Source organism: Nelumbo lutea, chromosome 7 (assembly GCF_056320005.1).
Source record: "Nelumbo lutea isolate HS-2025 chromosome 7, American lotus-T2T, whole genome shotgun sequence".
Lineage (NCBI taxonomy): Eukaryota > Viridiplantae > Streptophyta > Magnoliopsida > Proteales > Nelumbonaceae > Nelumbo > Nelumbo lutea.
The window spans coordinates 28,389,454-28,416,927 of NC_142690.1; the positions used below are offsets into that span (position 1 = coordinate 28,389,454).

The following is a 27,474-nucleotide window of genomic DNA, read 5'->3' on the forward strand; positions in this document are numbered from 1 at the left end:
CCTCACCTCTCTCTCCCCTTCCTTTTCCTATTGGGTTCAGGCATATTTACAACGTGAGAGCAATCCAAGCCATTTCTCTGATCTCTCCATTTTTTCTCTCCTCTATACCTGAGCTATCTCCATATGGGGGAGGGGATATGAGAGCGACCTCCATGGCGTATCTGTCTTTCCGCTTAGCTTTAAGATTCCTTCAATTTTCCCCCTTCTTCTGGAGACGCTTCAGGTGGAATAACTATAATTTCTTGTGCTATGCTACTTCCATTTCCGATTACCACCTCATCACCAGCGATTATTTGCATTGACAAAAGAAAGTAGGAGGAAGCGGGAGAGGGAGCAAGGTTTATCATCTTTGTTCTTTTTCCCAACGTATGTTGTTTCTGATTCATCTCTGTCTTATCACAAGCATCTCTGCAGCCATGGCCATCGCCAGTGAACCAGAGGTGAAGCCGTTAAACAGATGGTCCTTGGATGATGTCCAGGTTGGTGACATATCTTTGGTGGATTATATTGGTGTATCTCCCAACAAACACACAACCTATGTTCCACACGCAATAGAGAGTATTCTGTAAAGAGGTTCAGGAAGGCTTAGTTATTTTACCCTTTAGATCGTTGTTTCTTCTCAACCCTTGTTTCTCTCTCCTTTTCCCTCATCGACTTCTCTCTCTTTCTCTCTCCTTCTTTTTCCCATTGTTGTTGGGTTCATAGAACACAACCGTCGAATGTTGCAGTGGTCACCGGTTTTCGGAGAGCTTTAGCAGGATGAACAGGGGAGATCCTTTGCTGCTCTTCGTCACTTGGTCCCGCCAACATATAGGAAAAAAAGAAGGGGAGATCCGTCGTTGCTCGATCTGCCGCTTGGTGTGACCAAAACGCAGGGAAAAAAAAGAAGGGGAGATCCGCCGCTGTTGCCGGTGACAGTCATCCGTATTTTTAGTGAGCATATTGCCGAAACCGCCGTTGTGGGTACGTTGTCGAAACCACCGCTGTTGACGAACAGAGGGGAAGAACGGAGAGAAGAGAGAGCTTACAGCGGTGGTTGAAGAAATCGCCGCCTGCCTTCTCCTCTACTGCACAAGCCACCTGCTTCGAGGAGGAAAATGATCTCAAATCTGCACAAACCACCTGTAGGTTGAAGAAATCGCAGGTAGTAGCAACGACGACCACCATTGTCTCTCTGAAGCCCTTTTTCAGTTTGTCCTTCTGTCTGCGTAATGGTTTAGATTTTGAGGTTTGAGTAGGCATGGCTTCTAAAAGGCAATAGGATTTGCCGGAGGAGGAGAAGAAGAAGGCTTCATTGTTTCTGAATGAGGTCTTAGAATGTGTTCTTGGTTTCTGAAATCCCACGGGGATAGGAGCTCTATTTCTCTGGTTTGCAAGGACTGGTACAACGTCGAGAAGCAGGCATCCGCCACTCTAGTTAGACCGCCACAAGCAGTCTTTTTACTTGTTTTATTTTAAAATTTTGAAGAAAAAAAAAGGGTAAAATAGTCTTTTTCATCCTTTTGTTAACGGACAAGGGAAGTATTACTCAATTGCCACAATCATTAAAGGTAGCATTAGTCAATTTTCAAACACACTTAATCAATTAACATAGTTTAAAAAATTTTAAAATGATATAATAAATAAACAATTAAAAATAAGCCCAAAATTTGACTTATTTCCCAAAAACAAATAAATGCTTATTGGGTGTGATACCTGCCCAAATTAATTACTTATTAAATAAGCAGTTATTTTTAAACACTCACAAACTTATCTTAAAATTGTATAATGTTGGGAAAGAAGTAGGGATAATTGTGTGGGGACTAGATCCTGACTCGACGATCCCAGTATCCCACCCACCCACCCACTCCATTACGCATCCGGCATCTGCCTACTTTCGCCACCACGACAAACCTAACTTGCGCCAAGTGTGTAGATAACCATTTTGCCGTTCTGTTAAAAGACTGATGAGACTCGAGACTTCCGTTGAACTCTGTTAGACAGTTTTCAATTTTGTTTTTACTCCTTTTACTTTTCTTTTTGTTCCCTTCGAATCAAAGCCATGGAAGAAAGGAAGAAGATCATCATCGATACAGATCCCGGTATCGGTAAGGACATCAGTTATTTTCACCATGTTTTTACATTTTCTATTTTCTTTTGGTAAATCGAATCACGGTACATCGATTCACAGAATCAAAGTGCTCTTGGGCAACAATATCTTTATTTTCAGGGAGATTTTTGCAAATTAGACTGGTCTAGCTAAAGACTCTTGGAATAATCGATCGAGGAGTTTTCTTTTAACTTAATTAGATTGGTTCCTGACAAATTCTTTGCGTTCTGTTGACCATTTGGATGCAAGCAGATGATGCCATGGCGATATTTTTGGCACTCCAATCTCCAGAAGTTGAGGTGATTGGACTAACAACGATATATGGGAACGTTTATACAACGTTGGCCACGAGGAACGCTTTGCATTTGGTAATTTACTGTGGCTTAGGCCTTAACTGAGGTTTATGCTACCGTGTCAATATTTTGATAATGTAGAATTGTTGATTGGATTGGATTTGATTTGCTGACTTGTTTTATAGATTTGGTTGATGATATTGATTTGGACTGCTGTTGTGAACTTGATTTAAGTGATACTGTAAGTGGTTATGTTTCTTTTTTTTGTGGTTTAGTTGGAGATTGCAGGAAGGCAAGATATTCCAGTGGCCGAGGGATCTCATGTAACAATCACTGTACGTATTCATTTCTTACTTGACTCTTTAATGTTGTTGACCATGGTTCCAAATTTTATCTTTATCTTATTAAGTTATTATTATCCTTCTTTGTCAAGGAGGCTAGCATGCAAGTACAAATTACATTCGGTTCCTCTTATGAGGCCCCAACTCTCAATTATTTATCAATCATAGTTAGTGGGAAAAAACCCACATTTACCATTTGGGAAACCATGCCAGTTTATTGGAAGTTGAAGGGGCTAGAATGGCTAGGGGTAAACCAAAAAAGACATGGGTCGAAGTAGTAAGAAATGATTTAAGTGCTCATTATTTAACATGGATATGCTATTAAACAGAACGGAATTCATGTAATTAACTTCATATAGTTGGGAGAAGGCTTGTATGAGATGATGATGATGATGATGTTAGTCAAAAGAAAATTGAACTTCTTAGTTCATATGATACTCTAAATATGGATGTCTATCCTTCGGTTGAATATGATTTCCATTCAGTCTCAACCTCATGTTTTTTTTTCTTTCCTTGGGTGTTGATGCTTCTTTACCACTCTTGACTGAGGAGAAATGATAGGTTTCTAACTTTTTTTTTTAGTTTACATGGAAACATGTTAGAAGTTATTTTCTTTTCTTTTTCTATTTATTGTGTTTTTGGTCAGTAGTTACTTGTAATCCTTCTTTTATTTCTCTTTTTGTTTAATCAGGATCATTACTGTAATTTTACACATTATTATAATTACAACAAAAAAGGGCGGCAGTTGAGAAGAGAATTCAATTTGATCTCTCCTGCTTTTAGCCCTATTTTCTTCTACCTTTCTCTTCTCTTCTTCCACCTATTTCTTCTCAACCAAGAATTATTTAGGACTGATTTCACAGTCCAAGATTTTGCCATTATGTCAAGCAATGGCCCTTGTTTGACAGCCATTGATTTTACCATTAGGTTTAGGGCAATTAAAATTATGCAAGAAAGTCGAATATGTAATTCCATTGATTGAAATGTTTGACAGCCTTCCAACTTTGGGGGCGAGGGGGGAGAATAGTTTTATAGGATATAAATGCATTAGAACACATCATCATCAGTAATAGGAAAAAACTGAGTTTTTCCACTTTGGCATGTTTGGAATTTTACATACTTCAGATTGATTATGTATGGCAAGGGCAGTGTACCTGAGACCTGAGTTTTTGTACTTACATTCAATTGCAAGATTATATCTCTAAAAGTAAAAATATATAACAAAGAGAAAGAATATATTTATCTCATATATATTCTATTGTTATCACACTCTATTAGTGGATTATACATCTCACCCACATTTGTCTACCCAACATATAAACTAATTAAGATGATCTACTGATTCACAAGTTGAAAGATTATGGTGCATTAATTTATAGTTATCTATTTTTTGTAAAGAAAGGTACAAAGCTTCGCATTGCAGATTTTGTCCATGGTGCAGATGGACTTGGAAATCAAAACTTCCCTCCACCAAAAGGAAAGCCAATTGAACAGTCAGCAGCTTCTTTTCTCATTCAGCAAGCAAACTTACACCCTGGAAAAGTAACTGTGGTCGCACTTGGCCCACTTACAAATATTGCCCTGGTCAGATTCCTGATCTATTGGCATGTAATTTGAAGAAACACTAGTTTCATATTGTCTTAATGGATATTCTTTATCACTGCAGGCAATTGATCAAAATCCTGAATTTCCAAAAAAGATTGGGCAGATTGTTATACTTGGTGGTGCATTTTCAGTAAATGGGAATGTTAATCCTGCAGCAGAAGCCAATGTATGTTGTTCTATGCCCTATTGTATTTATTTTCACCATGAACTGCACGCCATCATGATATCAATTATCATGGGTTCAACTATTTTTTTATTTTAATTTTATGAGGAGTCAAAGTAAGAATGGAAGTTGGTTAAATTTGTAATCTGCATGTATGTTGCCATATATATAACTTAGAGAGGCATTCCATTGACAAATGGTAATTTAATGAAGTTGTCACATCTAGCCAAAGACCAAGAAATATATTATCAATTAAGAACTTATATTGTAAGCATAGAGATATAATTGTAAAGAATGATAATTTCAGGAGGGTTGTCCTACACTGCCATTATGAGCTTGTCTTACATCGCCGGTCCTAAATCCAGAGGAGGGCTGTCAGGTTGCTAGCTGGCAAAACTTTTGCCAAACTCTCATGATTATGGATCTGGATTTGTCTTTTCATGCTCATGCTAGGGTATTGGCATTTTCTAGAAACGACGCACTATGCCTTAACTCAAGTGTAATGTCAAATGGGCAAGGGTATGCTAGGATGGCCCTCAAAAGTAATCCACCACAACAGGACCTGGTTTTAGTGTTAAATGGGCAATAGTTCCCACATCCTTTTCGACAGGGGTGGGTAAAGAAGCTAGTCCAAGAAACACAATTTTGTTTAGCCACTTGGAATGTAAGAACACCTGGTTATAGTGTTAAATAGGCAATAGTTCCCACATCCTTTTAGACAGGGGTGGGTAAAGAAGCTAGTTCAAGAAACACAACTTCGTTTAGCCACTTGGAATGTAAGAACATTGGCAAGAAAGACTTGAATTAGTAGACATTATGAAGAGAAGGGTTTATATTGCATGCTTACAAGAAACTAAATGGAAGGGTAAAAAAACTAAAGAAATTGATAGTCACAAATTCTGGTACATGGGAAAAATAAATAATAGAAATGAAGTAGTGATAATAGCAAACAAGGATCTAAAAAACCAAATTGTAAATGTTAAAATAATTGGAGACAATAATTTTAATTAGACTTGTTTTACATGAGCAAATCATTAACATAATTAGTGCTTATGGCACCTTAAGTGGGTTTAGAAGAAAGCATTATAAAACAATTTTGGGAAAACCTAGAATGATTAATCTAAGAAATACCAAATAAGAAGATGATTCTTATAGTAGGAGACCTAAACTATATCTTTTCACCATTTTTTACTCAGGTCTTTCTTTGACCTTCAAGACTTCATTTAAATGGTTATTTTACCAACTGTCTTTTTTTTTTTTTATTTATAGGTGTCCATTACCTTAAGGATCACATTGGATGATCAACTGGTCCTCATGGTGTAGACTCTTTTTGATATTTTCCCTATGTCAGCTTCAATGTGGTCTCATCCTTTCTATTCTTGCATTATAATTTTCTTTTTCTTTTGGAGTGGGGACAAGGTTTGTCTTTGATTTGCTTGTCTATTTGAGTAATGCTCGTCTGCATCCTTATTCTTTTTCTTTTCCCCTTTTTTTCTTGTTAGTTCCTTGAAAAATAGTCAAGGAATAAAAGGGGGGGGGGGGGTTGACAAAATCCCAACCCTAATCCACCCAAGTTGCACCCCTAACAGAGTTTTGCTCGTACAAGGTTGTTTCTCCTCCTTTATTTGCTTGTGGCTCGGGGTACCCACAGTTTTGGCAACCCTGATGCACTCTTTCTATCTTTGGTCATATTCTTTTCTTTTCCCCAGTAAGATGGTTATCTTCTGATTCTTTATATTGTTTGGTGGATTGGGATAATCAGATATTTGGCGATCCAGATTCTGCTGATATTGTGTTCACAAGTGGTGCGGACATTTTGGCTGTGGGGATAAACGTTACACATCAAGTTGTTATGACTGGTAATACTTTCTCAAATTTGAATTATCAATGCTATTGATAACATTCAAGGCCAGGACATCAATTCAACTAAAGTGTTTTGTATACTCTGTACATTCTTGTCTTCCTATTCTGTTTTAGGATGTATTTTTCTCTGTCTAGTTCTGGTGGTTGTGTTCTCTATTTAGTTTGTAGTTTTCTCTATTTATTTTTTATTTAATTGTAGTTGAACTAAACTTGTTGTACCAATGGTTCTCACCCTACTCACGTAATAAAATTTCTTGTCCTTTCTTTTTGATAATTGAAGTGTGATTTTATAACAAGATATGAAAACTATTACAGGCATCCCAAGGAGAGGCATGGGGTGCAACCTCTCCTTAAAAGAAAATTACAGATCAAACAGTAGGGAATAGATTACACTGCAGCCTGGTACAAATTTTCCCTTTTAACCCCTTGTTTGGCAAGACAATCAGCCAAGGCATTCACCGATAATAGTTTTGTCCTTTGTTACTGATAAAAGAATACCATTGATATTTTTTATATATGCAAGTACTCATTTATACCATGGTTCATATATAAAAAAATGGTAAAACATCTCCCTATTGATTAATATGAATGGATTTGGTTAATAGTTTTGGGTGCTGGTGCTTCCAAAGACTTGATGACTGAAGAGACTCCCACTTGCCAAAACTGCTTATACAGCTTATTTATATATAGGTCATCAATGCCAATCTTTATCACTGGATTACTATTTCCTGTGTTAAGACCACATGACATGGTTCATTTCTATAATAGTAAGCAAAGTAAAAAGTGTACACTCTTTTTCTTACTGTTCAAAATATGCATATACTATTATTTCATAAGTGCTGCCAAAGACTTGGTGTATTTCTATAATGCTGGTTTAATGAATGGGGTTTAGGGTTAGGAACATTGTATTTAGAAACATTGCTTTGCTAGGTAAATGGTTATGGAGATTCCTCTTTGAGAGAGAAAGGCTTTGGCATAAGGTAAAAGTAAGATTCATGGGCTGGAAAGTAATGGTTGGAATGCTAAAGTTGCTCTCCACTCAATATCTCCTTGGAAGATGGGAGAGTTCGTGGAGGTAGCCCATTGGAAAAAATCCTTGAAGATTGAAGCAAAGGAGTTTCTATTTGAGGAGCAGAGATTAAATGGTCAGCTGAGCTTGAAAATCAGGGAAGCAAAGAAAGGGATGGTGCTGTTAGAAGGTTTAGGGGTGATTGAAGGGTTCAAGGAGTTTGTGGAAGATGCAAGTAACAAAGGCAAACAAAATAGTTGGAAAGAGTTTCTCTCAGAAACTGGAAGAAGGTTTGTAGTAGAGTGTAATAGAAACACCAAAGGCTTTTTCATTTCTTTGACAGAATTTTTTGGCAAGGGTAGGAAGCAGATGGTCTGCTTCCCAGAGGGAAGGAAAAGTCGGGGCTGGAAGGCAGTTCATGGGGTATTATGTGAACTGTTGCAACGGTTGGGTGCTAAAAGAGAAGTAACAGAAAAAAGGAAGATAAGCAGTTCTACTAGTCTGGAGAGCAATAATAAGCAAGAGACTCTTATAGTGACAGATGGGGCAGGTAAACACAGAATGGGAGTAAACATACAGAGAGGAGATTGGGAAAGTAAACTGATAGTTAAAGCTTCAGCTCACATTCTAGATTGGAGGAAAGTTGCAGATTTGTTAACAGCAATTTTGAAGTTGAAGAATACATTTATTTTAACACCCTTTGAGAAAGACAAGGCTTTGATGGACTTGCTTGAGAATAGAGTAGAAGTTGATGCTTTAAATATCCAAGCTGAACTTGGGAAACTCACATTATCAAGATGGTGTCCGGGATCAAACTCCAAAGATTTCTTTGTTGAAGATGGAGTGCTGGTGCGTCTCTTAGGCCTTCCCTTTCACTTGTGGAAGCAAGAAACTGCTGAAGCCATTGCTCTTAGGGGTGTCAATTGGACTGGATTTGGTCCAATCCGGTCCAGTCCAATGTGAGTCCATTACAAATGGACCTGGTCCAATCCAGTCCAATGAATATTTTGCACCATTTTGGACCGGTCCAGAGACTGTTCAATCTGTTCAAATTCCTGTTAATTTAGATTGATTTCAACTCAAACCTGGTCCATTGACAACTATGCTCTTATCTTCTATCAATGGACCAGATATTGGCTCAATCCAATATAAATTCATTATGGATGGACCAGGTCCAATCCAATATGTTATATTGGTCCATCCAGTCCGTCCAAATTCAGTGTCTTATTGGTCCGTCCAATCCGTCCAAATGAATTTTGATTTGGATGGAGTCCAACCCAAAACCGGTCCATTGACACCCCTAATTGCTCTGATGTGTGGAGGATCACTGGGACGTGTTTCTTCTCAGCTTCCATTTTATTGAATGGAGTAAAACCTGAGGAGTTTCCTCGGAAGATAGAGGTGCGACTGTGCGAGTTGAAGGACAATTTTACTCAGTGTGGCTGGCTTCATCCATTGAATCTGTGCTTTGGAAAGAGGCTCGTAGGGAGGGGAGATGAGAAGGTTGAAGAAGAACTGTGTGGCAGTAAAGGATTGGATGGTTCAAACAAGAATAGCACTTTCACTAAAATGGAAAAACAAGTGCTGGAGAAACAAAAAGGTAGAATTCAGGGGGAGGGTCCACAGTCTAGAGGGCGGCAGGTCCTTTGCAGGTGGTAACTGGCGCCAATATGCCTTTTTTAAACAAGGAGAAGGTGTTGGTTCAGGGAAGAACCGAACCTAGGCTTGATAAACCAAACCGGGCCTTAGGCTGAACGTGCATGACCTTTTTAAAAGTCACGTGAAGCCGCCAAATGATAAGCCAAAGCCCATGTTGGAAGGCCCAGTGGGCTTCGGGTGCTTTAAAGAAGGCCCTAAAATTTCAGGGGCGGAGGCTTTAGTTGGGCCCGCAAAAATCAGGCCCACCTAAGGCGGGTAAGAAAGGAAGCCCAGTTTAGAGGCCCAACCCAAAAGGTCATGACTTAAAAAGGCACGTGACCAACCATGTGCCTTCGATAGATGGTAATTACTATCTATCTTCTTCTTCTTCGAGTGCAACGAACCGTGCAACAGGGAGCTTGAACTCGGCGCGCTATGGAGCTTCGAAACAGTGGGTTCCGGCAATAAGATTAGAGCAGTCATCGCCTGAAAAACGCTATCCAAGGTGTATTAAACGAAGGGAGTTAGAGGAAAGAAAGAGGGAGCTCTCTCATTTTGAAGTTTTTAGCGATTCTGAATCGGATGATTCTGAAAGTCTGGGCAGCATCGATCTTAGCAGATCAAAGGATATTTCTGAAGAAGATAACCTTGGAACGGAAGTATTGTTCCTGGAGGAGGAGGGAGGTGATTATCAGAGTTTTGAGGGAGGCTTGAAGATTTCGATGGAACGGCAGAAGACAGCTACGGTTAGGACTCAGATTCTGTCTACACTGGCAAGGGAGATTAACTCCTTAGCGTAGGAAGAACAGGTTATGTGTTTGGAAAGGAAAGACTCTACCGGACTGCTCTGTGATGTATCGCCTATAGCCAGACAGCAGTGGAAGACTAATTCAGATGCGGAAGTTGACAAGTTGCTGATCTCCTATGATAATTCTTCTAAGCAAATCAGACCTCAGGAGACAGATTTAGACTTATATCCCGATGCCGGTTCTGACCCCCTGAAAGAGTTTCATTTGGCTCCTACCAATGAAGGTACTCTTGTCAATTTGGTTTTTGTTCCTGATGCTCTTCCTGTGGTTGAAACAGATACGCCAGCATCCCGAGAGGAAGCTTTAAGTGAGGATGAAAACAGAGAGCTTAGCATTGATGAAGGTGAGAGGAGAGAGGGAGAGGTTGAGGTTAAGAAGAGTGGGAGGAAGAGTTAGAAAAAATATGGGAGCAAATTTGTGCGTTATTGGAAGAGTATAAAGCAAAGGAGGAGGGGTTAGATGGTAGGGAACCTGATGCAACTCCTCAGAATAAGGAGAGTAACAGAAGTTCTAGGCTGGGGGGGGGGAGCGAGTAAAGGCAATGGGTCGGCTCAAAAGTTAGAGGAGAATGTAAGAAGGAAGAAGAAAAAGAGATTAGAAGTGGAGAGACTGTTGTCAGATCTAGAAGGTGATATTGAGTTTAGTGGAAGGGGAGAGAAGGAAGGGTTCTTTGTGAGATGGAACCGGGTTCGTAAGGGGCGTTTGAAAGGAGTCTTATTATGAGAATCATTAGTTGGAATTTGAGAGGGTTAGGGAGTGCAAGAAGGAGAAGGGCAATCAAAGACCTGCTGAGGAGAGAAAAGCCTGATATAGTCATGTTACAGGAAACTAAGTTGGCAGATTTGGATAGAAGATGGGTCAGGAGTAGACCTGTTCCTGGGCCGGGTAGCCCGACGGCCCGGCCCGGCCCGTCCACACCCCGGCCAGGCTTGGTCATATAATTAGGCCTGCGGGCCTGACCTCGGGCTTATCACAATAAGCCCGACTGTTTTTCAGGGCGGGCTCGGGATTTGTCAAAAAAGCCCAGCCCGAGCCTAGCCCGGCCCAACTCAGTATTATATATTTTATAAAGTATATAATATGTATTTTATATATTATATAAAGTATATAAATAATACAATATTTATTAAAATTTATATTTATAATTTAATATATATATATTTTATTCTTTTCTTTATAATTTCAATCTATCTCTCTCTCTATTCAGCTGCTTCAACATTAATAATAATAATAATAGTATAGGCTAAATTTTGGGCCCGGGCCCAGGCTCGGGCTTCGGGCTTTTTATGAGGGCCGGGCTCGGGCCCAAGTTGTAGGCCCAATGGTCGGGCCGGGCTCGGGCTCGGGCCTTAAAAAAATTTGTTAATACACAGTAAAAGCCCGGCCCGGCCCATGAACAGGTCTAGTCAGGAGTGTGTGGAAATCAAGAAGAGTGTGTTGGACTTTAGCTCCCTCATGGGGAGCCTCGGGAGGGATAGTGACCTTGTGGAGAGAGGACGTTGTAGAATCTGTGGAAGAACTTATAGGGAGATCTCTTTGTCTTTAAAATTCAGAAATGTGGAAGATGGATTCATTTGGGTGTTAATTAATGTCTATGGGCCAAATAGTTATAGGGAAAGGAAGAAAATGTGGGAGGAGTTGTATGGAATTCAAGGCTTGTGGGATGGCCCATGGTGTTTGGAGGGGATTTCAATGTAATCAGGTTTTGTAATGAATCAAATAACCCCCAAAGATCAATTACTACAAGTATGACAAATTTCAATGAATTAATTAACACTTGTGGGTTAAAGGAATTACCCTTTCTACAAGCTAACTTTACTTGGTCAAATTTCCAAGAAAACCTCCTTTGTTCCAAATTTGATAGGTTCCTTTTTAATGTAAAGTGGGAGAAATTTGGTGGCTAAAACCCTTCCTAGAGTTACATCTGATCACTGCCCTATACTATTAGGTCAAGATGTTCTAGGCTTTGGCCCTCGACCCTTTAGGTTTGGGAACATGTGGCTAACTCATCCGGATTTTGAACGAAAGGTTGGTGAGTGGTGGAATGAAGATTTGAGAGGGGTTAAGTGGAAAGGTGTAAGGTTCCACAAAAAAGTTGAAGAGACTAAGAGCAAGGATTAAAGAGTGGAATCGGGAGCATTTTGGAAGGGTAGAAGATCAAAAGAATATTTTGATGTCCAGGATTGATGAACTAGACTCCAAAGAATCCCAGGGAGTTATGAATGAGCAAGAAAGGTTTTTGAGAAGTAAGTTAAAAAAGGATTTGGATGAAGTTCTTCTTAGAGAATAGATCTCATGGAGGCAAAAGTCAAGACACAAATGGATCAAAGAAGGGGACGACAATACAAAATTTTTCCATGCGTTGGCTAATGGGAGGAGAAGAAAAAATTGTGTGGCCAAATTAGAAGTGGATGGGGAGGAAGTCACAAATCAAGATGAGATAGCAAAAGTATTGGTGGATCATTTCAAATCAATTGCAGGGAAGCCTCTGAATAATAAACTAAGGCTGGAAGGTCTAGATTGGCCCAGGCTGTCTGAAGAGCAAGCAAAATGGTTAGAGCGGAGTTTTGAAGAAGAGGAAATTAGGCATGCAGTGTTTTCAATGGATAGATCCAAAGCCCTTGGACCAGATGGCTTCATCATGGATTTCTATCAAGACTGCTGGAATGTGGTAAGAGAAGACCTTTATGTTGTGTTTAAGGAATTTGAAGTTAATAGCAAAGTAAGCCCTAGAGTTAATGCCACTTTCATAGCTCTAATCCCTAAGAAGAAAGAAGAAAAAAACCCTAAAGATTTTAGGCCAATTAGTTTGGTGACTGGCATTTACAAAATCCTGGCTAAAGTGTTATCCTTGAGGATTAAAGTAGTGATACCCTCCATCATTAGTCAAGCCCAGGGAGCTTTCGTGCAAGGGAGACAAATAACAGATCAGATTCTAATAGCGAATGAATGCGTGGAGGATATGAGAAAGTCTGGAAAACAAGGTTTTGTTTGTAAGTTGGATTTAGAAAAGGCCTATGATCTTGTGGATTGGAGCTTCTTATTAGAGGTCCTAGGGTGTTGTGGGTTTGGAGTTAGATGGTGTAATTGGATAAAGGGATGCATAAGTTCTTGCCACTTTTCGGTCTTGGTTAATGGGGTAATCAAGGATTTTTTCCCAGCTTTTAGAGGGTTAAGGCAAGGTGACCCTCTTTCCCCTTTTCTTTTTACCCTAGTTGTAGATGTTTTTAGTAGTTTGATCTCTAAGGCATACAGGGAAGGTGTAGTGAGAGGTTGGAGGATAGGAAGGAATGGGATTAGGGTGACCCACTTACAGTTTGCTGATGACCTAATAATCTTTTGTGAAGGGGGTGATAGGAGGACAGTAAGTAATCTCAAGTCTTTGATAAAGCGCTTTGAGAGAGTATCAAATCTGAAAATAAACTTGGAAAAGAGTTGTGTGGTGGGAGTGAATCTGGAGGAGAGGACTCTTGAGTCGGTGACTAAGTCTTTAGGTTGTCCTATTTACTGTTGGCCTTTATAGTATTTAGGTCTTCCTCTAAGAGCCAACCCTAAGGAGAGCACATTTTGGGCCCCGGTTTTAGAAAAGTTTGAGTAAAGGTTAGCCTCGTGGAAAAGGAACTATATTTCTTCAGGGGGTAGAGTTACTTTATTGAGAGCTTCCTTAGCAAATCTGCCGATTTATTATTTCTCTGTGTTAAGGATTCCTATCAGGGAAGCCAAGAAATTAGAGAAATTAATGAGAAATTTTCTTTGGGAGCTAGGGGAGAAAAAAAGGATCACTTAATAAATTGGGGAATAGTGTGCAGGAGGAAAGAGGAAGGTGGATTGGGACTGGGGAATTTAGTTTTGAAGAATAAAGCACTCCTAGGAAAATGGTTGTGGAGGTGGCCCTTAGAACAGGAGAGACTTTGGCATGAGGTGATAGATAGTATACATATTTGGGAAATGGATGGGATGCTGGTGTGTCGTGTCGAGCCACTCTGGCAACTCCTTGGAAAGCCACTCTGTATCAGGTATGATGTCAATTCTGGTACTTCTGTTTTGTTTTGGGAAGACATCTGGGTGGGCAATTCTGCCCTTAAGGACTGTTTCCCTTCTCTCTATTCCATTTCTTGCTACAAGGGTAAAACAATCTCTCACTTTCTTCCAACATCTGATTCTCCATATTCTTTGAGTTGGGACTTAAGGTTTCATTAGGGGTTTGGGGGATCATGAACTCTCTTATGTTTCAGACCTGTTGTCACTACTTGAAAGTGTTTTTCTGGACCTTTCCAGTTCTGATGTGAGACTTTGGTTTCCAAACCCAAAAGGTTACTTTACATGTGCTTCCTTTTTTAAGTCCCTTTGCTCTCCCTCGGCACAAGTGGGTTTCCCAACTAAGGAGATTTGGTCTAAACCTGCACCTCCTAAAATTATTATGTTATGGGAGGTGTTCTATAGGAAAACCAACACTTCAGACTTATTGCAGAAGAGAAGGCCTTCTATGTGTTTGTCTCCTAATTGGTGTGTACTTTGCAGGGCTAATGGTGAGGATTGCTCTCACTTACTTTTAACCTATCCTTTTTCTGTTGCTATTTGGGGTTGTATCTATGCTTTGTTTGGTTGTAGATGGAATTTGGCCACAGCCATAGATCAGATCTTTGATCCTTCCTTCTTTGTGTGGCCCACAAAAACTGGTAAAACAATGTGGAGGAGCATTAGAGCTGCTGCTTTGTGGACAATTTGGGAAGAAAGAAATGTGAGGATATTCCAAGAGAAGGAGAGAAATGTTCAGAATGTAAAGGATTGCATTATGACCAGGGCAATCCATTTGCTGAGATCATTAGATTCCTTCAAATTATATTCCTTTGATGATGTGGAGGAACTGGATGGCTGTATCTTGTAGCAGTAACAGAAAGAACAGGGTACCAGATGTGCGGGTACCCCCTTCAGAAGACTGGACAAAGCTTAATTTTGATGGTAGCATCCAAGGAAATCCGGGTCCATCAGGGATTAGTGGGGTGTTGAGAGATAAAGATAGTAATATTTTAGCTTTATTCTCAGGCTCTGTGCGTATAGGAGACTCTATTAGAGCTGAGCTTCTAGCAGCAGTAAGGCATTCAGATTGCGGACCAGTTAGGAGTTCAAAATTTGATTATTGAAGGAGATTCCAAAGTAGTTGTGGATTGGCTAAAAATCCAGATTCAGTGGTCTGGTGCTACAGGGATATTATGAGGAAAGCTAAATGGTTCTCAAGGAACATGAATGTTATTTTTCAGTGAGTGGGTAGAACAGCTAACACCATAGCGGATGGGTTAGCTAAACAAGGGGTATCAAGGGAATGTTTATTCTGGGCAGCTTTGTAAACTTTTTGTTACTAGTCTGAGGTAGTACATTGTTGTTGTTGTGGAGAGGCACCAGCTCGTGCCCCTCCTTTGGCTAGGCTGTATTGTAACATCTTATTGAATTTCTTGAATGAAATTTCAATCATTTATCAAAAAAAAAAAGTCTACTCAATCTTTCTTAACTCTATTAGGTATGATGTGGGAAGGGGTGACAAAATACGTTTTTGGGAAGATCTACGGTTGAAGGCAATTCCACTCAAAGACCAATTCCCTAAACTCTTTTCCCTTAACCCCATTCTCTCAATTTAGAAGGGGGTTAAGGGAAAATGAGTGTTCTTCTTTATCCACCCACTTAAAGCTTTAAAGCAGGCTTCTTTGGACTCTTCCCTTGAGGATAGGGATGCAAACGGATCGGATCAGATTCGAACTGAATCCGATCTGAGCAGATCTGATTGGATATCACAAACATGGATTTGAATTCAAATCTGATGAGGAAGTCAGACATTTGGATCTGGTCCAATCTGATTTAATTTTTTAAAATTAATAAATTATTGAAAGAAAAATAAAATATAACAATTTAAATAAAGAAAAACAAAAAAAATACAAGTACCTTTTCAACTATTTTCGTCATATATATACATGTTTTTTATAAGAAAATAAATAATATAACAATTTTGCAAAAATGAAATATACATAATATATTTATAAATAAATAAATAAATAACATATATATCGGATCGGGTAGGGGTGATCCAAATTCAATCCGATTTCTGATTGGATCCTATTATCCGTTCCAAAGATCCAAAATGGGGATATCCGAATCTAACAAAATGGAATCGGATCTGTAGATAGCCTCTTTACTTTCTCCTCCTTTAAATCCCTTACCTCGTCTAATATTTAATGGGTGGACTTCATAGTGAAAGAAATTTGGTGTAAGCCTATAGCTTTCTACTGGGAATATTTCTTGATAAGGTGGACACTCGTGATATGTTGCAAAAAAGAAGGCTTTTTATTTGCCTATCTCCTCACATGTGCTTCTTTTAAAGGGGTAGTGGCAAGACACTATATCATGTAGCAAGGTGCCAACCAGCTGGTTGGTAAGGTCTCCTGCTGGTTGTAGCAGAGACTTGGGATTGAATCCCGCCTGCACCTGGTTTGGGGGATGGGCTACCCCCCACTGTGTAGCCCTTCAGAAGACATCAAAAAAGGACATTATATTATGTACTAATCTCTTGTCCTTTTGTGCATAGAATTTGGGAGTTTGTTAGTTCTCTTCGGGCGTAGGTGCCCCCCAGATGTGGCAGGTCTTTTCAACCCTAACCTCTTGAGGCAACCAAAGAAAAGGGGGAAAGTGCTTTGGAAGGCCACTAAGGCAGCAATTATCTGGGTAGTGTCTAGTATGGGAAGGGAGGAATAATAGAATCTTCTTATAAAATAGTAGGAATCTAGAGGAGGTGATAGACAGTATAAAAATAAAGGTAGCAATATGGACAAAGACCTTAGACATCTTCAAAACCTTCTCAGTAACTGATTTCTTCAGGGCCTGACTGAAATAGCATAGTCATCAAGAGCAAAAGATAGAGTGAGGATGGATTGGAAACTCCCAGAAGGCAACAAAGTAAAATTGAATTTTGATGGGAGCTCTGTTGGTAGCCCAGGTATGGATGGAATAGGAGGGGTTATTAGAAATTCCAAGATGAGAATCTTGGTTATGTTCTCAGAACCAATTGGCATGGGAAATTCTTTGAAGGATGAATGGTTGTCTTTATTGCAAGGCCACAAGTTGGCTAAACAGATAGGATTTAGAATGATTGAGGTGAAAGGAGATTCACAAGTAGTGGTGATCATGAAAAGCCAACCCGAACTGACAAGACCAAACCGAAAGTTCCGGTTAACCAAACAGATCAGTTTGGTTTCAATTAACCAATATAAAAAACCAGCGGTTAGCCAAGCTGACTGGTATACAAATATTTATATACATAATTGTCAAGGCGACGCCTAGGTGACAAGGCGCCCTTGGAGGCTCGCCTCGCCCAGTCACCTAGCAGTTTTGTATACTGTCTTATAAAATACTTTTATATTGTTACTTTTTTGAGATTATAATTATAAAATAGACATTATTAAACAAAAATATTCATTTTTTATGTTTATAAACTAATTTCTTTTTATTATTTTCTTATTTGTTAGGGTTTAATCAACACAAACATTGCTAACTGCTGTATTGAACCCTCAAAGACTTCAGAATTTGAACCAATAAGTAAGGGAAAAACTTAAAATTTTGTCTAATCAACGCATTTCTTCCTCCACCTTTTCTTTTCTTCTTTTCCTATAACAAAAATTGGGATTCAGTCCCCATATTTTTTGAATTTTCTTTTCTTTCTTTTTTTTTCTTCTCATAAATATGTTGATTTTCTAGACATAAACATGAACTTTATAATTTTCTTATGAAAATTATGGATAGTTATTAAGGAAAGATTGTTATGGAACCTAGGGAACTACCTAGGATATGTATTTTTCACTTAAAAAAATCCATCGCGTAGGCGACTAGGCAACAAGGTGCCCCCTATTGCCTAGCCTCGCCTTGGTGCCTTGAAAACTATGTGTGTATATATATATATATGTGTGTGTGTGTGTGTGTGTGTGTGTGTGTTTGTTATATATTTATATTAATTTATAATATATATCATAAAAATCAAGAAACCGAAAATTCAACGAACCGAATCGTGAGAAACCCTACTCACAAGTAGTTATATCTTGGGCTAAATCCAACAGCCATATTCCTTGATCCCTTCAGCATGTGCTAAGGGAAGTGGACAAGATTGCAAAAAAAATAGTGGTTGAATTTAAGTGGGTTATAAGGTGTACAAAATGGTTTAGTTGATGACTCCCTAGCTAAACAAGGAGTTATGAGGCAATAATTGTTTTGGGCATCCATGTAATTTGGGGTTGCAAGTAGGGATTGACACTTTGGTAAAAAAAGTTGTATTAATCATTTATACATTCCAAATATTATAATAAAATCATTTTTCTGCTGATCAATAAAAAAAGAAAGGGAGATGAAAGGCCAAAGGGTTTTCTAGTGTCAAGACAAAAGTTCTGCCTTTTGCACTATGATAGCATTCCACTCAAGGGAACTTGTATAAAACATGTTAAAATTATATCACATGTTAAATACCTCAGAAAATTTGTAGGAATGTTAAAATACCTACAAGAAACTATTAAAAAATAACATTCAAATTTAACAACAAACATACCTGTATTTTACATCCTAGTATTCCTAGAAAACAAGAAATGAGATTGATTATTCCTTTTTTTACACTGACCGTGGAATTTATTATCACTTCACATCAAAAGTCGATGTATCTAAATGTCTATGCACATGAATTCAAATCCATAGCCCTTCAAAAGTCATATATCAAGATATTTTCCTTTATTGTGTTGTGTTTTTTGTAATTTTCTTGATCTACAAACTAGATTTCTTTGCTCTAAAACCTTAACTGTTACCATGAAAATTCATGTTTACTGTCTTCTTTTGCAAAAGTTACTTTCGTTCTGCAACTTTACACCTCGTACCTTCTTTATTCTTTTCCTTATTTTTGTGTGTCCTTGTTTTTTTGGGAAAAGCACTTCAAGATTATGCTACCATACAAGTGAAGCTATATATGTCTTTTTAGATCTGCTCTGTTTCGAACTTTGTAACCTTTATTTTTCATCAAAAGGAAATCATTACATGTACCACACATGCTGCAGATGCTAATCGGGACAAGCTTTCCCAGTCCAGTGGAAAATATGCACAGTACTTGTGCAAGATATTAGATATTTACTTCTCATATCACCATGATTCATATCATACAAAAGGTTAGTCAAGTACAGTGTTTGAGTTGATTGTTTTAGACCACAGTTGGTGGAAAGCTCATCTTCATTGAATATGGTGATGATTTTGTTCAACTTGATGCAGGTGTATACCTTCATGATCCTACAGCCCTTCTTGCAGCCGTTAACCCATCATTGCTCACTTATACTGAGGGTGTAGTAAGAGTCCAGACAAATGGCATCATGAGGGGCCTCACAATTTTTTATAACACAAAGAAAAAGTAATATTCTTTTATCCTTTTGAATCTAACCTTACTGAAACATGTGCATTGTTGGCATAATCAGAAAATCTGATTGAAGTTTTATGAATAGGAAAGCAATGGCACTTTGAACAGTAAGAAAAAGAGTATATGCATGTTTTGGTGTTGTAGTGTCTGCTTAATGATAATTATGATGAATCTCCAATCTCATAGTTTAGTGCTGCATTACAGAAAAGATCAAAGTAAAAAGCCATTGTTGCATCAGTTATTCTTGTTTTTTTTCCTATCAATTTTGTTGTATTAATTATTGTGAATAATTTGATGACACCTGGATTACTATTAGAGGCCGTATTCATAAAAGACAAGCATCTTTATCCAAATGTCATATGCAACAAGTAATCTATGAATTTAACTATTTTTTTGGATAAAATAATATTTGATCTTATATATTTATTTATTTCTGCTTATGTGTTCCCAGCTGTTACCTTAAAAATAAATACATCTATGATGTCATGTTTCTAAAATTATTTGGTTAATGACAGCATGTGTATCTGACATGTGTACAAGTAAATTGGGGACAAGATACATGTGATCATGTTGCACAACTTGAACCAGACCATGAAAACCAGGAACCAGTTGTCATTCCAGTTTTTAAGAAACCAGTTTTTCAAATTTCTAAAACACTGGATGACCCATTAGAAACCCATGAGAACCATTAGGTGTGTGTTTGGCACAAATGCATTTCACAAGCATTCCATTTAACCAACTTACCACGGCATTTAACCACATTTGACAAAACCATTTTTTTGGAAAAATGTTGCTGCAATAATTATGACTTGGGTTTCATGAGAGGGGGTCTTTTGAATTGTCAAAGTGACGTTTCTGGAATCACCAATTTGGTGTGGCACATTGAAATTTGAAAAAGCTGACAGCTTCTCTTGCCGCCATACCCCCTATTATAATGACAATATTTTAAAAATAAAGCCAAAGCTCTTTAAATGCACAATCAGCATGCATCTCCACCAAAATGGGTTTTTTGTGTTTTTCAAAATATAAAAGACAATGCATAATCAGGGGGCAACATTCCTGATCTTGGTGAAACGGAATGCTTGTGGAACACCCCGTAATACTGTCTGGGCTTCAACAACCCAACCAGTTCTCAATGACTCTCCCAAGTCACTATTTTATCACAACTCATAAAATGACAATGAATGGTAAGATTTAAACCTATGACATCTCCTTTATATCAAGTGACATCACCATTGATCCATCATGCCACTTGTGTTTGTTTTTGTTTCTACATATATGTTGATCAAACATGTATTTATGTCTTGATGAAAACATCATTTGAAAGACTTAAACCCTGGTCAATTGTATTTCAAGCCAAGAAGAAAGCCATCTGACTACAACTTACACATATTATTCCATACATCATAATATTTTATATTTTATACACACACACACACACACTGTTATGGACACATTCGTTGGTAAGACTTACCGCCGCCGCCGGTAGTAGCACTGAGGAGGGGCCCATGCGACAGCTCACCAGGGGCCCACACTTATCTCTAGCCAGCTCACCACCAGCTTACCTTATCCCTTATCCCTTATCCCTTATCCCATCTATCCTTATCTTATCTCCTATTCTTAGTAGGAGTTTTGTTACCATTAGAAGTAGGTAGTTTATTTCCCATAAGAAGTAGGAATTTGAGTTTGATTAGAGATAGATTATCCTAGCCTAGCCGAATACAATAAGGAACTCCCTCTTGTAATCTCCTATTTAAGGAGCTATGAATTGAAATAAAGGTATTCAGTTTTCAATCAAGAAAGAGCTTAGGAGAGTTAGGGTGATCTCTTGAACAAATCACCCTTAGTTCGCCACCATAGGATCTGCGCGCAAAGGGAGGGGCAAGGGAAAGCTAGGAGTTTTCCCCGTGGACCGACCCGTGACGAGATCCTACGCCCGGGCCCATAACATTTTGGTATCAGAGCCAAACGTCATGGGCGACATGGAGCAGCTATCATCCAGGGTCCACGAATTAGAGCACCAACTCGTGGAGAACCACGCGGAAGTAAGAGAAGTCAAGGAAGATGTCAAGGAGCTTCAGCGCCTACTCGAGTTGTACTTCTCCACCAGGGAGAGAAGCTCTGAAGGGGCGACCACCAACAACAGCCGCCGGCCAGAATTGGCGGAGGGTTCTGGCGAACGACAGAACGCCGCCCCAACAACAGCGGTCATACCCAAGTACAGTTGATTGGAGTTTCCCTCAGACAGCGGCAGCGGCGTCCCACTGGGATGGCTGTACCGCTACGAGCAATTCTTCCGTAATCAACGCACGGAGAAGGATAAAGTCAGCCTAGCCACATTCCATCTGACAGATGAAGCACAACTCTGGTTCTACTGAGTGGAGCAGGAAGAACCAGGACTTAGTTGGGATTAGTTCAAGTCATACTGCCCCTCCTTCGGTTCGAATCCCCATTAACAAGCAGCCCATTGGGGGATTAATTAACCTCAAGCAGACCGGGACCGTAGCCGAGTACCAGCGGCAATTTTAGACCCTTCTCGCCAGAGCCTCTTCAGTACGCCCAGATCAGCAGGTGGATATGTTCACCGCTGGACTAGCCGCTGAGAGTCGATGTAGAGATGCAGAGCCCTCCCAACCTGGTCACTGCAATGAACTTAGCCCGAGCTTTCGAGCGCAAGCTACAGACCAGCCGAGGGTCGTTCAGCATGGGGCGTTCAGCGACTTCTTGGGCAAACCCGAAATCAACTGGAGGAGGGTCTTCGTTGGCAGCCAGCAGGGAACAACGGCTTCACACAGGTAACACTTCCAGATCTGCAACCAGCATAGGAAGCAGCGTGACGACACCTCCCATCAAACTCTTATCTAGAGTTGAGATGGCGGAACGTCGAGCAAAAGGTCAATGCTTCAATTGCGACGAGTTGAACTCAATCGGGCACCGTTGCAAGTGGTTATTCTGCCTCCTGGTGGATGAACTGGAGGAAGAAGAGGAGGAGCATACAACACTGGAACCTGAGATCTTCCTCCACGCCATCACCAGAATACAAAACTCCCAAACCATGCAGCTACAGGCACAGGTGGCAGGGAAACCCGTGCGTATTCTGGTGGACTCAGGAAGCACACATAATTTTGTCAGCAAGCAAGCAGCCCTCCTACTGAAACTGCCGGTGGAAGGCAGACCGCAACTTCAAGTGGTCGTAGCAAATGGGGAGAGAGTTCACAGCCCTGGGATCTGTTGGAATATCCAAATACATGTTGAATCTGAATCGTTCTTCGCGGATTTATTTGTACTACCCCTGGATGAGTTCGATATAGTGCTTGGAATCAAGTGGCTCATCACTCTCGGCCCTATCCTATGGGACTTCAGTGCTCTGACCATGACTTTCAACCTGCATGGGAAACAAGTCACATGGAAAGGAACCAAGGTGAGAGCGAAAAGACCACAGGTGCATACTCTCCATGGTGACACCATGCACACCGCAGAGATGGAGAGACTCCTTGGTGACTTCCTGGACGTGTTTTCAGACCCCAAGGGGCTCCCACCTGTCAGATCGTGTGACCACCGGATTCCTTTAATTCCAGGATCAAAACCCGTTGTCGTCCAGCCATACCGCTACTCGCACCTACAAAAGGATGAGATAGAGAGCCAGTGTGCAGATATGTTGAAACAAGGAATTATTCGCCCCAGCCGCTCCCCCTTCTCCTCGCCAGTCCTACTGGTACCAAAACAAGACAACACCTGGAGGTTTTGTGTGGACTACAGGGAACTTAACAGTAGAACCGTCAAGGACAAATTTTCGATTCCCGTGGTAGACGAACTGCTAGATGAACTCCACGGGTCTCAATGCTTCTCTAAACTGGATCTCAGGTCAAGGTACTTCCAGGTCCAGATGGCCCCCGAGGATGTAGAAAAGACAGCCTTCCGAACACATCACGACCACTTTGAATTTTTGGTCATGCCATTTAGTCTCACCAACGCTTCATCCACATTTCAGTCTTTGATGAACGAGGTTTTTCGACCCCACCTCCGTAGATTCGTCCTAGTATTTTTGGACGACATCCTGGTTTACAGTACATCATGGGTGGAGCACGTTCGTCACCTACGAACAATTCTGGAACTGCTGCACCAACATAAACTCTTCTTGAAGCGGGCCAAATGTTCCTTCGGGGAGCGACAGGTCCTTTATCTGGGGCATATAATCAGTGGGAAAGGTGTCTCGGTAGACGGCTCCAAGATTCAAGCAATTCGAGAGTGGCCCAAACCTTAATCCACTAGGGCTCTTCGCGGGTTCTTAGGACTCACCGGATACTACCGCAAGTTTGTTAAGGATTACGAACTCTTGGCTGCCCCATTAACCAAGATGCTGAAGAACACATTTCAGTGGGATGAAGCAGCGGACGCCGCCTTCACAAACTTAAGAGATGCGCTCTCCTCCACCCCCGTGCTGCAAGTACCCAACTTTGACCTGGAATTTACGGTGGAGTGTGATGCTTCTAGTATAGGCATTGGAGCAGTACTGCAACAGCAAGAGCACCCCATAGCCTTCTTTAGCCAGAAATTAGCTGACTAGCACCTAAAGCTACCGGCCTACGAGCGCGAGCTGATTGGGCTTGCCAAAGCCGTCCAACACTGGAGGCCATACTTGTGGGGGAGACCTTTCATCATCAAGACAGACCACTACATCCTCAAGTACCTACTAGAGCAGCGGCTTACCACTCCACACTGGGCAAGTAAACTGCTCGGGTTTGACCTCCGAGTAGACCACAAGGCAAGGGCTTCAAATCGGGCCGTGGATGCACTGTCCAGGCGTGACGAAGATGCTATACACCTTTGTGCAATCTCCCGGCCCCGCGTCGCCCTATTGGAAAGCATTAAGAACGTGCTGCCCCAATCACCAACATGGAGGGACCTGGTTCAAGAGATACAGTCTAGAGAACCCAAACCGAACTGGTCCATCCACGACAACCTAGTACTATACAAGGGACGGGTATATCTTCCAACCGATTGTCCATTAATTCCCACCGTCATCTCCAGCATTCATAACGCCACACATGAAGGGGTTCAGAAGACGTTGCACCACGTCCGCACCGATTTTCATTGGCACGGTATGCGGGCCTCGATTCGGGATTTCATCCAGAATTGCTCCATATGTCAGCAACAAAAATGGGAGAATTTACACCCGGCCGGCCTCTTCTAGCCTCTTTCACCAACACAGATCTGGGTTGATATCTCCATGGACTTCATTGAGGGTCTGCCCAAGGTCAGCGGAAAATCAACCTTATGCGTGGTAGTGGATCGTTTCTCCAAGTATGCTCATTTTATCCCCTTAGCCCACCCATATAGCGCAGTTTCGGTGGCCCACATCTTCTTCACACATATTTTCCGCTTGCATGGGCTACCCGAGTCCATCGTCAGTGACAGGGACCCGGTCTTTACCAGCACCTTCTAGAAGGAGCTCTTTCGATTGCAGGGTACGACTCTGTCTTTTTCATCCACCTACCATCCGCAGACGGACAGACAAACGGAGGTTGTGAACCGTACCATAGAGATGTACCTCCACTGTTTCGTGGGTGACCAGCCACGGCGTTGGGTGGAATGCCTCCCGTGGGCCGAATACTGCTACAACACGTCTTATTACTCCTCGCCTACTGTCTATGGCCGAGAACCCCCCCCCCCCCGCCTACTGTCCTACAAACCCGATTTGACAAGGCTGGAAGAAGTCGATCGTAGTCTACAAGATCGCGATGCCCTCCTGGCGGAAGTCACTTCCCGCCTACAGTAGGCTCAGACACGTATGAAGAGTGTCTACGATCAGCACCACAGAGAAGTAACCTTCGAGCTCGGACAGTTTGTGTGGTTGAAGCTCCAACCCTATTGGCAACACTCTCTCAAAGGCAGATTTCCCCCTAAACTGGCCCCCAAGTTTTACGGGCCCTTCAAGGTACTACAGCGAATCGGGAAAGTTGCATATCAGCTCGAGCTACCAAAGAACAACAGGCTCCACGATACCTTCCATGTGTCCCTACTCAAGCCTTTTACAGGGAGTCCTCCTGATCAAGTACCTCCCCTACCCCCCTTGAAGGACGGCAGACCCATTCTCCAACCTCAGACTCTTGTCCGGTCACGCGTCAATCAGGGTACCTTTGAAGTCCTTGTGGAATGGGACGGATTACCATCAACTGAGGCCACCTAGATTCCCTGGTCTAATCTTTACAACGCCTACCCCGATCTTGAGCTTGAGGACAAGCTCGTTGTCCAGGAGGGGTGTGATGTTATGGACACATTCGTTGGTAAGACTTACCGCCGCCGCCAGTGGCAGCACTGAGGAGGGGCCCATGCGATAGCTCACCAAGGGCCCACACTTATCTCTGGCCAGCTCGCCACCAGCTTACCTTATCCATTATCCCTTATCCCATTTATCCTTATCTTATCTCCTATTCTTAGTAAGAGTTTTGTTACCATTAGAAGTAGGTAGTTTATTTCCCATAAGAAGTAGGAATTTGAGTTTGATTAGAGATAGATTATCCTAGCCTAGCCGAATACAATAAGGAACCCCCTCTTGTAATCTCCTATTTAAGGAGCTATGAATTGAAATAAAGGTATTCAGTTTTCAATCAAGAAAGAGCTTAGGAGAGTTAGGGTGATCTCTTGAACAAAAATCACCCTTAGTTCGCCACCATAGGGTCTGCGCGCAAAGGGAGGGGCAAGGGAAAGCTAGGAGTTTTCCCCGTGGACCGACCCGTGACAAGATCCTACGCCCGGGCCCATAACACACACACATACATACATATATATATATATATATATATATATATATAGCATGTCCAAAAAATGAGTGGCAGAAAGTAATGCTGGATGAGTGGTCAAACTAGAAAGGACAGGGTTAGAAATGAAATCATACAAAGGAACCTAGGAATAACTCCAGTAGGTGATAAAATGAAAGAAGGTAGACTGAGATGGTTTAGTCAATGTGCATAGAAGACCATCTACAGAACTGTTAAGAAAGGTGATTTGTTACAAGTTGAAGGGGCTAAACAGACCAAAAATTACTTGGGTGGAAGTGATAGGAAAAGATTTAAGCACCCATAATTTAATGATGGATATGGCACTGAACAGAATGGAATGGCAAAACAGGATTCATGTAGCCAACCCTGTATAGTTGGGACAAGGCTTAGATGGTGATGATGATGATGACATCATGGGTTATGGGTTGCCCTAGCAGTTGGACTGTTTGAATCATGACTTTATAGCATTTATGGTTTTGTGAATGGTCCAAGTCTTAAAACGTTACATGTGGTGAATTAAATTTTGTGTAGATAAAGTCAGCATGTATCTCAAACATGAATGCAAGCCAACATCATAGGGGAAGACCAGTGTTTTAAAAGATGCTGGAGGTGTACACCTAGAGGCATGCCTCCAGGTGAGCGTGCTAAGATAATGCATGGAGACACATAGGAGAGGTGTATGTCTCTGATGCTGTTTTAGAAGGTGATGTTTAATCGTAAGGATAAATGTGTTTTTCATCAATAAAAGTATTGGAAAGTAGGGAGGATAGCCCCTGTTAAATGTGTTTTTGAACTTGAGAGTTCTCTGATTAACTATACTTGTAATTTGATTTTGACATCATGACTACCAAGCCCTTGTATATTGCTGACATGCTTGCTCTACTTTTTTTACTACATAAACCAGATTTGGCGAAGTCTCAGAGTGGTGCAACAAGCCCACTGTTAAAGTAGCTGTCACTGTTGATGCTCCTGCAGTTGTTGAGTTGATCATGGAACGGCTTATGAACTCCTAGAAATGGAACTAGGAATTGGTGTGCACTGTCCTGCATTGAAGAAAAAAAGCCTGCTTTAGTAGTCACCGATCCTGCATTCTATATCATGTTCATACTTATCTGATGTTGGTCAATGGATCAGTTCAATCCTCAATTGCATCAATACCGCATCAGTACATAGTTGGGCTGCAATAAGTAGATATTACATTTGATGTTGAAGCTTCAGATGTTTTGGGTTTTTCAGTTCAAGCAACTAACCATTTTAACTTGTTCTGGTGTTTGTTTCTACATACCATCTTTCTTTTGACTTGCAACATATTGAAATTGTCTCCTAAGAACTTGCAATTGGCCTACCTAGAAAGAAACTCTGTTGATTATTTCAGTTTATACTAGAACCAATAGGAAGCTGTTTAGATCTGTTGATTATGTAGGTTCCCACATAATGGTTTTATTTCTAAACTCA

The 27,474-nt window shown here is 40.7% G+C and overlaps 1 protein-coding gene across 2 annotated transcripts; it reads left to right on the forward strand.

Annotated features, from left to right (window-relative positions):
- Positions 1-27,474, forward strand: URH2 (uridine-ribohydrolase 2). Of its 2 annotated transcripts, XM_088953424.1 has the most exons (10): positions 1-479; positions 729-1,144; positions 2,342-2,457; positions 2,658-2,717; positions 4,122-4,307; positions 4,390-4,494; positions 6,254-6,350; positions 18,888-18,995; positions 19,096-19,231; positions 26,924-27,474. In XM_088953424.1, exons 3-10 carry the CDS (start codon positions 2,350-2,352, stop codon positions 27,030-27,032), a joined length of 909 nt encoding a protein of 302 aa, XP_088809550.1. In that variant the 5' UTR covers positions 1-479; positions 729-1,144; positions 2,342-2,349; the 3' UTR covers positions 27,033-27,474. The 2 variants fall into 2 exon arrangements, with proteins under 2 accessions (XP_088809550.1, XP_088809549.1); XM_088953423.1 differs by having other exon boundaries at positions 138-2,087.

Coding starts and splice junctions, on each gene's coding strand:
- URH2 (XM_088953423.1), top strand. CDS start 2,042: ATGGAAGAAAGGAAGAAGATCATCATCGATACAGATCCCGGTATCG. Junction 2,088..2,341: donor CGATACAGATCCCGGTATCG/GTAAGGACATCA, acceptor GGATGCAAGCAG/ATGATGCCATGGCGATATTT. Junction 6,351..18,887: donor ACATCAAGTTGTTATGACTG/GTAATACTTTCT, acceptor CACATGCTGCAG/ATGCTAATCGGGACAAGCTT.